Consider the following 11,878-nt stretch of genomic DNA (forward strand, 5'->3'; position numbering starts at 1 on the left):
ACGATCAGTTTAGGCGTATCTTCTGGTTCGAGATATTAGACATTGATACATGATGGCATTCAAAGCGGTATTGATGTTGGGCGTTCTGTGCTTGGCACAGCAGTCACTGGCAACTGACTTCCATTTCAGCACTTCGTACGTCAGGAAAGCTTTGGGATTAGTTACAAATTATCTACCGGGTCACTACAATGACTTTAACCCGCACCCAACACCACGTGGTGAAAGAGCTTTATGTCCACTAGGAGATGAATCTTGTTTTTCGTATGATCCGGATTCGGGAATTGGTGAGTTTTATAGTTACTGTATTATTACACGATAGATTTCAAAATAAATTGTTATTAGCAGAACATCACCTAGGGCATGTTTATTAACTTTAGTCTACTTTTCACCGTTCTTTTCTGAATGTATACGCCGCTAACATTTTTATGATACTCTCTTTTGTAATTAATCAACAAGAAAATTGCACAAAATTGAAAAAAAAGCGTTAGTACTATTTTTTATTTTATTTCACATTAGAGACGAAACAGTACTCGCTCTTTGTCCATAAAATGGATTTGTGACTATGATTTGTAATCAGTCCCAGACACATTCAAGATTTGTTTGGAGTCGGGCGCATTATTTTCATTAGGAATGAATTTTCCCAGTTAGCTGGAATTAAAGAAAATATTGGGAAGAACAAATGTGTTATTTTAACATTATCAAAGTTTATTTAATTAAAGAAGTCAGTTGTTATCTTGCGACAATAAGTAAGAAGTTATATTTATAGTACGGCTTTCATGAGTTAACAGGTTTATTCACGAATGAAGCGTGCTATAAATGACCTGTAACATTGAAACCTTCACAATATGATTGTTGTTATTGCACAGAAAACCCACCCCACTTCTCTATATGATTTCTACTAAAACCAGCAAAACTGTGCAATAACATTGAACATGTCCAGTTATTACACGGTTAAGCTCAATCCAATCTACTTGAGGGAAAACAATCTGCTTATTCAACGAAAAGAACAAAGGAAGATTTCCCGTCCATGTTACAATAGTATTTATTGTGTTTCTTAATAAATACATGAATGGGATGGGATTGGAGAAGATGTAATGTATTTTTGATTATAGTAATTGAGGTATAATTAAAAGCGTATTTATTAAATGTTGCCTATGTTATGTATACAGTAGTACCAAAAGATGTATGTGATGGATAATGGCCGAAGACATAATGGACAGTCTGAGGCTATTATCAGACGTAAAACATAGCACCATATAAACGACATGTTTATAACACAGCCGAAAACAGATATTAATAATGAGAATATATGTGATAAGCATTTGGATACTGATTACATTTGGTTATGTACTCGATATGGAAGATAATAGCTGTGAAAATTGTGATGTTCTTGATATGGGGAATAATAGCCGTCAAAGTTTTGATGGAAAGGCTGCTCACGAAAATGATTTAGATACTGATAATATTCTTAGTATTGTGGTCAATATTGAGGGTACTAGCCGTCCAAATTTTGATTTGAAATTTAATATATACTCTGATATAAGTGACAGGACACAGGATCAAAGGCACAAACCAATTCACGAAATTCGAGTTCAACTGTCATCATGGTGTAACGATGATGTATTTGAACGGTTTTTAAAATTGAATAAAAATTGTGACCTGTATAGGATCCACGAACTAAACCAATAACCCAGGAAGTTACCGTCCGATATACATCAATATCGCAAAGAACCGAGATCTGTGGGTTATAAACATACATGTTCAATTTCATCAAATGGGATATAAATTGTGTACTCTAAAGTGTACAATCAGGGGCCATAATCCATCAAGTTACGGTCCCATACAAGTCAATATCGAAAGGAACCGAGATCTTTGGGATACATACCTATATTTCAAGTTATGACCTATAGAGTGTCCACAAAGTAGGTGTGAAAATGTGGGCGTATAAAAATGTATCATCGATCTAGTGCCGAACGTACATATAACGGACGGATTTAAGTGGAATTCTTTATGTAGACAAACACGTGAAATCAACATTCTGTCATGTGACATTTCGGGAACTATGACGTTTTAAAGTAATTTCATGTACTGTAATTTAATTTGTTCAGAGAATAAATTATCCCAAAATACATATTCAATTTTCAGATAAGTGTCTATTATTGGTAAACCTGTCCATTATTTTCAATAAATAATGGACAGTTTTATAAAAAAAAAAATAGACAATTGTTTAAGAAAAGTGTACATTCTCCTATATACTGGTTAAAACATCAAAAGGTGACGTCATATCTAGGTTTTAAATATACATATAACAAAACAAATACCCAGTCAAGTATTAGAAGAACATGTTTTATTAAATCAATGATTTTAGTCGGAAGGAATTTGACAAATAGAAAATAGTATGAAGCAAATTGGGGTAGATGAGACAGCTTTTTACCCCCGCACCCACCCATCTATATCTATATTTGTAATACATTTCTTTTAAATCATCTGTGTTGGTTTTTATCACTGATAAATATTAACTCTTGGTGTTTTTGTAGGTCCTCAGTGTTGGTTCAAGATTGATTTTCCCCTTAATAAATGTTGTGACGAACGAAACTCATTCCAGTCGCCAATCGACATACCAGTTAGCCACCGCACGTATCGTGTCAGGAACAAGTTGAGATATAGACGCAACCATATTAAGGGAAAAGTAGAAAATAATGGTAATGATTTACTTTTTGATATAATGTATCGAAAGCGCAAAAACCCGTTTCCAACGTGGCAGTGTCGGGAATTTTCTGAACAATAGCGGCATCACTGTGAAACTGATACCTTTCAGTTATTAACCGATGACCTTTACTAATTGTACACGTGGTGATTACTTTAAACTAACATTCGTTATCTATAGAATGTTGTTCGCTATTAATTACCAGGTATGTTGCTAGCTGTAAAACATGACTGGGGATTGATGACCGAATGGTTAGCACGTGCGAGCTGTATCATAAGGTCTGTCATTGAGTCAACTGGCATGGTTTCGAATCCCCGGTTGTACGTGATAAGGAGTAGGGTCGCCTGTCTCCGGATCCTCTGGTTTTCTCCCACTACTAAAGACCCCTCCCCGCTAGCGAATTATTGAGTCGAGTGAACGTTAGTTTCAATTCGGCTTCCTGCATCCATAGAATCGGTTATATTATGACAAAGAAAAGTCATTTTAAATGTGCGGATGGCAAGGGCGATTGCTGAAATATATGTATCAGCAGGTATGTCATTAGTCCAGCGAATGTCCTATACCCTAAACTTCTTCCTACGTATTTCACTGTTCCCGTTCTAATGTAAACCCAAAATGGGGTGTAACTTGTTTAATTTTTTTTTTAGGTTTGTACCCCAAATTTAAACCCGAGGATGGGAACATCAAGCTGTATGGCGTGCCTAAAAGCCGTCGATCGTACATCTTGGACAATGTTCACATCCATTTTGGTCCACGTGGAGACGACAGACAAACTGAACATACAATTGGTGGCAAAAACTTTGACGCAGAGGTAGTAATGTTTAAAGGACATCAAAACTTTCTCTAACATTGATAATGAATTTAACATATAATGCTTAGTTTAATTTAGAATAGACTATGGATATCTTCTGCTTTGTAGGTGTTATGTAAACCCTGTCTTAAATTGTAATGAAAGTAAACATTATTGTTTTAACTGCGATGCTCCTGGTAAATTGCCAATCTGATTAAAATACAGATCTATATTTCGTTTCGTTTTTTTATACTTTCGATGGCCTACACTACATGAAGATCTGACAAGTTATAGCTATACGTCACGTCAGGGGTCAAATGACCTATGACGTCAGACATTTGATTAACCAATCAGCATTGATGTTACTAGTGGATTACCCACAGTTCCGTGAAAAACACGCCTAAAGCTCGCCGTAACAGACCGTTTCATTGGCTTATCCCTGACACCATTCAGAATACGAGTTAAATAACAACTCTTCCAGATTCAAGTGTAGTCAAGACAAGTAAAACGAAATTTTGAACTATAAAAACGAAACGAAATAGGATCTGTGTTTTAATCAGATTGGTTAAATTGCCATCTCACTTTCTGTCCAAATGAAATGTTTCGGTTTATATCAAGACTTACAGCTGTTGTTTATACTCGTGAAGGTTAAATTTAATCCTGATTAGAGCGATTAACTGATAAACATACGGGTATTGCATCAATAATAAGAAACACCAGTACAACGGCTTCTATATGAATCTGATTATGTATTTTTACTGTTTCTTGTGTTATAGGCTCACATTGTCCACCATCGTTCCGATTTTAAAAATTTGGCAGAAGCTAGTGCACACCCGGGTGGTATTGTAGTTGTGGCGATTTTGTTCTCGGTAAGTACATCATAATATACAGAAGTGTAGCAGACCCACCACTTAAATGTGGTGCCAGAGTGCTAATTTATATTTGTGTAAAATATTATGTTTTTGGACTGTACTAAACCTTGAATGACAGCCATAGATGAACTCGTGTCACTCGGGAATTAGTAAAAAATAATACGTCCGGCAACATTTTCCATTTATCGTAGTATGACTTACACATTATGTCATACGAAACATTGACTTACTATCTTGTCCGGTTCTTTTTCTTATAGACAGAAGACGGTTCAAAAAGTCCAGCATTTGAACAGATATTCAGCCAACTGGACGAGGTTACAGAGTTCGATAACGAAGGTAAGTAATTTAATATCAAGATTTATTAAAATACACTATCACTTTGTAAAACACAGCTATTTTGATAAAACTGTTTTAAGTGGGAGAAACGAATATTGTAGAATAAAATGATAGCTACCCACGGTGTCGAAATATGTCCATATAGCAGATATATCTTAACAAAAGGATAGCCAAAGTGAGCAGCTTATCCATCAGAAGAACTAAAATTTTATTAGGATTATTTGTAGAAATCTGGTCATTTCTCTCGTGTGCAAAGGATTTTTCAGAGCCGCAATATAATCTCTAGAACAGAAAGTCCTAAAATGCGGATGCTCAGCACCAAACATCCAATAAAACATAGGTTATATTGCGTTCACAAGGCTGTGAGAAAAAGGTGCGTATCTTCGGAACTGAATGTCGAAAACGCTGAAAATCGACAGGCTTTGTCCTTTCAAGGCCCAATGCGTCACTACCGTTTCTATAAATCCGTTTAAACCTATAGTTCACGCTAAAATGTGTTTATGCCATGACCATCTTCATTAGCCCAGTCGGAGCAGAACAGTAGGATGTTAAACCCCATTTCTTTTCATTTCAGTATCCACGGTGAAGAACAATTAAAATCAATTGCCATTAGACTATAGCCGATAAGCTTGCTTGCTAACCCAGCCCTTCATTTTTTCTCTCGATCACTAAGACTTTGGTTAAATTATAATTATTTATTTAATGTGACTATTACTTGAATTATTATATTTATAGAAAATGTTTGTTTCTTGGAGAATATATTGACCTTTATTAGAAGAGTATTTAACCTCGAAGAAGATGGTAGATGTAGATCAGCGGTGACACCAAAGTTTCCTGACCCTCCTTCAGGAAAAAGAGTACCCGGGGACTGTTTGTTGCATACTAAAGAGTCCAGCTGTGGTATGCACCAACACTTAATAAAAATATTTCTCGCTACAATGCACAGGTACTTTTTGGGAGGCCGCCGGTTATCTTCGTTTTGTTATGTGTAATTGATCCAAACATAAACATGTAAAACTCTGAACTACAACCACTGATATTAATGATCTCGAACTCATCGAGGTGTTCTACCTGGAGTAAAATAGATAGCAAACTCGTCACTGAGTGAATTATCATTTTTAGCCAACTAACCTCGGAAATTCGATTCAACCCTTTTGATAAGTAGCATTAAATATTTAAAAACTCCAACACCACTGGTCCTAATACACATACTCTGCATCGGGTGGGACACACACATCATTTACTTAACTTTAACAATATGTAGTATATTATTATGATCGTCAGCATTAATTAATAACTGTATATTTAATTTTCAGGAAAACATGCAGAAAAGATTTATTTAAACCCAAATGAGCTGTTATCTGAATCCGCTATATACTATTATTATGAGGGTTCTCTAACATCTCCAACTTGTACTGAAGCTGTCACCTGGTTAGTTGCAGAAGAACCAACCAGAATAAGCGACGAAACGGTAATATTATACGATGCAGGGGGGATTTTTGCGCGTTTCCACTTGGAAAATCATTAAGTGATTGACAATAAAGAGATAAGTAGCGAAAACTACGGTTACAGTGGCTCCAAAACCCGTCAGAGAGATTAGCCCTTCGGTTATCATTATATTAGTTTGGATTTTGCCCCGTCCGCTCCAATAAAGGAGATTAATTAGTAGAAACTGCTAAAATTATGCTTTAAAATCCACTTACAATACATACAATATTTTATTGAAACCATAACCATAATGGAAATATGATAAAATGCCACTTCATTTATGTTAATATATGCCCAGTTATATTCTTAAAACCGTGGATATTTGGTTTAAAATAGACGCTCACTGATCAGCTCGGATAATATACTAAATTAGTACAGCACGCTACTGGCTTCCAATAATATGCTACAAGCTAATACGAAGCATAATTGCATCTAGAAACCTGAAAATAACGATACATAAATAAACTTCTTTGGTGGCACTCGATTTGAGGGGGTCTTTAATTTCATTTAAAATACCGATGTGGCGTCATCCTTTGATGTTTGCGTATCATTATTTCAAATAATGGTACGGGCAATGCACCAAGCGTACATTATTTATACTAGTTAAAATGTTGGATCCGTGTGAGGTATTTTATTGCAAAGCACGTCCGAATGTCTGTATTTTATGCTGTTTAATGGTCTCGAGCTTAAGATATTGCGTAATATGGGGAAAAATCTGAAAAATAGTTGATAACATTATTTAAACTACAGACGTGACGTCATCCTTTGATGCTGCCGTATCATTATTTCAAATAATCAAATAATGGTACGGACAATCCGCCAAGTGTACATTGTTTATACTAGATACAAATTTTGACCCGTTTGACGTATTTCATTACAAAGCACTTGTATTTTATGTTGTTTAATGGTCTCGAGCTTAAGACATTGCGTAATATATATACTCTTCAAAAAAAAGTTGGGGATATCGAAATGCAAATACCTATGCAGGTTGCGACATGGTAAATATTCATGGACATTTGACATGCTTTGAGAGTATGTTCACAGATGAAGAACTTATCGCCCCAACACATGCGACACGCAATAGCGCCATACACGTGGGAGGGGTTCATTGTCAAATTTGACACTTCAAGGAAGGGTTGATGAACACTGTCGCGTGCTGGTTTAAACTATCCGTGTTTGCTTTCCTACCGGTTCTTGCACAAGATTTGCTGTTTAGCGTATCTTTGCTTTGGTGTGTTACGTTTAATTTGATCGGGAGACGTGTTCGTCGACGTCAACGTCAAGAGGATTGGACCAGATTGCCCCAAATCGTGATTGGACGGTTGATTAGGAGCATGCCACGATGAATTGCTGAATGTGTGAGGATTGGTGGAGCAATTACTCATTATTAAGACAAAAATCAAAAACGTCCATTTTCACTTTTGACAGTGTATCGCTTTGCGAGTGAAATGGGGTTGTCAGATAAGCCGCCCATATGAACAGTTTATGTTCATGTGTAGGCAATTGGCCTGTTATTAACATACACTGGTTACCTCTAATAAAAACAGCAGTGCATTTCCGCAGTTTTGTATTGTTTCGGAATAGCCTCTACTTTTTTGGAAGAGTATATTACTTAATGTCTCACTCTCGGCCATTAAATCACACATAATGGTGTATTCATCAACAGGTAACGCAGACTTCAGGTCTAGTTCCTATAAGGACAAGTTCCAATCAAAATTTATGATTACGTTAAAATTTCAAGATTGTGAAAAAAGGGCGAACATTGACATATTTGGCAACAAATAAATTTCCCAGTAGTTTACTTTTTGACAAAAGTAGAACAATATTGGCATAAAGGTAGTCTTTCGAATCAGAGCGTGGCACAAGCGACTCGACCTCAGTTCAGGCCACCATTTTGGATTCAAAATGGTCACATCTGAAATATGGGATTTGGGCAGGCTCACCATCTTGGAATTATAGAAAAAATACACCAGAAGTGATTTTATTAACATCCTTAAAAGTTGAGCTACGGAAAAGACTTATCTCTGGGAATTGTTGCGTTTCACGAGAAAAGGTGTGTTACACAGGTTGTAAAGTATCCTAGAGAACAAATATGATTTATTTAAAAACATTTTATACAACACGTATATTTTTATATTTCAGTTGAACTCTTTAGCTGCATTGGAATCAAGATTTACCGGAGACCTTATTTCAGATAAAGGAAACCTGCGACCAACACAATCACTAGCAGGACGTAAAGTAAAGAAATTGAGATTCCGGAAAAGAAAATACAATAATCGTCGTGATGACTAACCTCTGTACACCCTAATCTAGATTTAAGAAATGGACGGCTTAAAGATGCATTATATAAAATTTAGATAAAGATGACAGTTCTCGCTATAATATTTAAAAAAAAGATAATGAAGTTATCGTCCCTGGAAGACCAGTGTAGCCTCGTTTGTCATTGCTACCGTTGTTACAATAATAAGAAAATTGTTTCGATTATCCATACCGATCGTATATAAATCTGTTTAAAATCAAAACCACCCGAAGTTCTAGAGAGTTGCTGATGGACCTGACATGTAAACAAATGTCTAATTAATAGGTTATTTAACATTTGAGACCATTAGGCAGATTTAGCGCTTGAATAATGCATCTTTAAACGTCCAACATTTCGACATTTTACCTTAATAGACGGAAAGGGATAACGTTTTATCTCGAATAAATATCAACAGAAACAAAGGAGGTTTGGTTCAATGATACATATACGACAACTTTATACATAAATTCGGCCCATATGGCAGCCTCCAGGGCGTTTATTACAGCGATATCTCGTAGCCAGTGTGTTTTAGTGCTGGGACAATAAATAATTGCTTTTTAAATTCTTCAAACATAAGGTGATTGTAAAAGCGATATGTGCCGAAATAAACGAGTTTGACTAAAATAAATGTTGGTTTTCTTTTTTTCACATAGTGGCAGCAATTTCTTTCAACATTGCTACTACCTTTGGTAATAAAATGGAATTTTCCTCATATTATCAGTCGGTATGTCGTAAGATAATATGCATTTTATATGGTTTTAAATTCAAACTGCCAGTCAAAATGGAATCCAAATAGTAGATTTTCAGTAAATCGTCATTTTTTCATGTTGGGTATGATTTCTTCCATGTCAATTATATGGGTTTCGGTGTGGCTGGGATCAATTTTGAACTCAATAATAAATTTTGAGAATCCACGATATCAAAAATTCAAAATGACCGCCAATATTAAATCAAAAATGGCGTAATTCCCTTTAATAAAATCGTCATTTGCTACCGTTTGATAGGTTTGTAATAGGTCTTATGTATGTGTTTTGCTATATTCAATTTTAAACTATAAAGATAATTATGAATAGAATCCAAAACGGTGTTTTTTGTGTTTGTGGATATTGCTTTTGGGTTCAAAAGTTAATTTCAGATAAGATTGTCTCATTTATGCATAAACTGGACATTATGAGGACACACTATTGAACACGCCATTTACAGATAATTCTCCCATGACCTCAGTGCTTCAAACGATATCGCAATTAAATCTGGGGGTTGGGTGGCCGAATGGGTTTCGATTCCCCGATTGGAAGTGACGAGAAGTAGGGTCGCCTGTCCAACTTCATGGGTTTTCTCCGAGTCCTCCGCCCCCTCACTGCTAAAGACCTCTACGCGCAAGCAAATTATTTAAATAAAATTGAACCATATTAGTACCGAAATGACCCCTCTCTCTCTCTCTCTCTCTCTCTCTCTCTCTCATTGTTTGTCCACATTAAATTATCGAAAATTAATATTGCACGATCGTCCATTGAACTTTACCTCAGCAATGAATAGGCAGAAATAGACACTAATTTGAATGATTACCCATGTAAAGTACAGAGAGAGAGAGAGAAATGAGGTTTAACGTCCACTCGACACAAACTAGGTCATTTCGGGACTAACATATGGTTTAATTTTATTTCAATAATTCGCTTGCGCGTAGGGATCTTTAGCAGTGGGAGGAAACCGGAGGACCCGGAGAAAACCCACGAGGTTGGACAGGCGACCCTACTCCTTGCCACGTACAACCGGGGATTCGAAACCACGCCAGTTGACTCAATGATAGACTTTATGATACAGCGCGCGCACGCTAACCATTCAGCCATCCAACCCCCCATGTAAAGTACAAACCATAGACATCTTGGTGTTGGTGTTGAGAAAATCAGAATGTGAAATTGGTGTTGAGAAAATCAAACACCAACTACCTATTACATTATGGAATGCGTTGGAGATCAACTATAGTCACCATTTTATAAAAGCATACAGTCGGTGAATTATCAAAAAGGTGTATCTAAGAATTTCTAACACCAACTACCTATCACATTATGGAATGCGTTGGAGATCAACTATAGTCACCATTTTATAAAAGCATACAGTCGGTGAAGTATCAAAAAGGTGTATCTAAGAATTTCTAAAGATTAAGAAATAGAATCTTTTGCATTTCAAAATTTCCACAAATCAAGATACAACATTTGGACACATGTGTAGCACCATAGGTCTTTTGTCTAACGTGGAGAGCGTCTATGGGAAACCGGTCGCAACATCCTACGTATGACCCATGCATCTTTTCTTAATACATATTTCTGTAGCCTTGTGATCGTCTAGGATTTGTCTCTAGCTGCCTTTACTTCTGCTTCACGTTGTGTATTTACTTCTTCTAGTTTCTTAAGACGTTTGTCTTACCAGGAATAATAATGCATAGTTCGCTTCTACATTTTATATAGCATATAACTGAATACAGGTATACAGGCATAGCACAAATTACAATACTATATAGCTAAAACCACTTCTCCACCCTATCCAGCCTCTCGGCTGTCTAGGAACTCAGATGTACCCTCGATCTCTGGATTCTAATGCAAGTCTGACTTACAGGGTTCCCCGGTTTCTTTTAAAGGTAAGTGAATATCATGCACAATAACGCGTGATCATGGCCCTGAACTTGTGTAATTAACAAAATGATTGGTTACTTTAAATCAAATGATGCAATTAGAATAATTCCACTCACGTGTAATTCGGTGGTAAATGAGTGACATATGTTTTCGATAAATCGCTCTTTTTTATGTGTCAACTATCAATTACATACTAAGTTGATTTAAGTATTTTAAGTACATATCACATATTATGCGAATATGTTATTTCTCGAGCAAAAATTCTACTAAAAGTATTACACATGATACCCAGAACAGTTCTAATTGGGGTATAGATACACAGCTTCGACAGAACTGTGCATATGAATTGGGAGATTTTAAAAATGCAAAAAAGTGTATTTGACTAATTTCCCGAGATACACCCTTTTGACACTTCATCGATATGCAAATGTGTGTGAATATTAGTAACTGTACATTGATAATCCAATTTTACACTTACAAAAGTTACCCGTTCATCAAAATACATAAAGCCATTAAAGGGATATTAGATAAGATTAAACAAAGATCTGGCAGTTCTCACTATAATAGTTACAAAATAGATAATGAAAACAGACTGTGCTGAAAATTTTAGTCAGATTTCTTCACTCTGAACCTAAATATTAGCGATTCCATTTTAGGCTAATCTCGATCATCATTACTAACGTTGGTATTATACTAAACAAAGTCTCGAATATCCATATTGACGTTAAATTATCCGTCACAAAATGTATTCAAATC

General features: G+C 35.9%; 1 protein-coding gene across 1 annotated transcript; it reads left to right on the forward strand.

Annotated features, from left to right (window-relative positions):
• On the forward strand, nucleotides 1–9,130 carry LOC130010335 (putative carbonic anhydrase 1). Its single transcript, XM_050557722.2, has 8 exons — nucleotides 1–284; nucleotides 2,538–2,702; nucleotides 3,355–3,518; nucleotides 4,274–4,366; nucleotides 4,627–4,705; nucleotides 5,441–5,605; nucleotides 6,022–6,176; nucleotides 8,336–9,130. Exons 1-8 carry the CDS (start codon nucleotides 50–52, stop codon nucleotides 8,483–8,485), a joined length of 1,206 nt encoding a protein of 401 aa, XP_050413679.2. The 5' UTR covers nucleotides 1–49; the 3' UTR covers nucleotides 8,486–9,130.
• The last annotated feature ends 2,748 nt before the right edge of the window (nucleotides 9,131–11,878 follow it).

The sequence above is a fragment of the Patella vulgata genome, chromosome 7, assembly GCF_932274485.2.
Source record: "Patella vulgata chromosome 7, xgPatVulg1.2, whole genome shotgun sequence".
In the NCBI taxonomy this organism is placed as follows: domain Eukaryota; kingdom Metazoa; phylum Mollusca; class Gastropoda; family Patellidae; genus Patella; species Patella vulgata.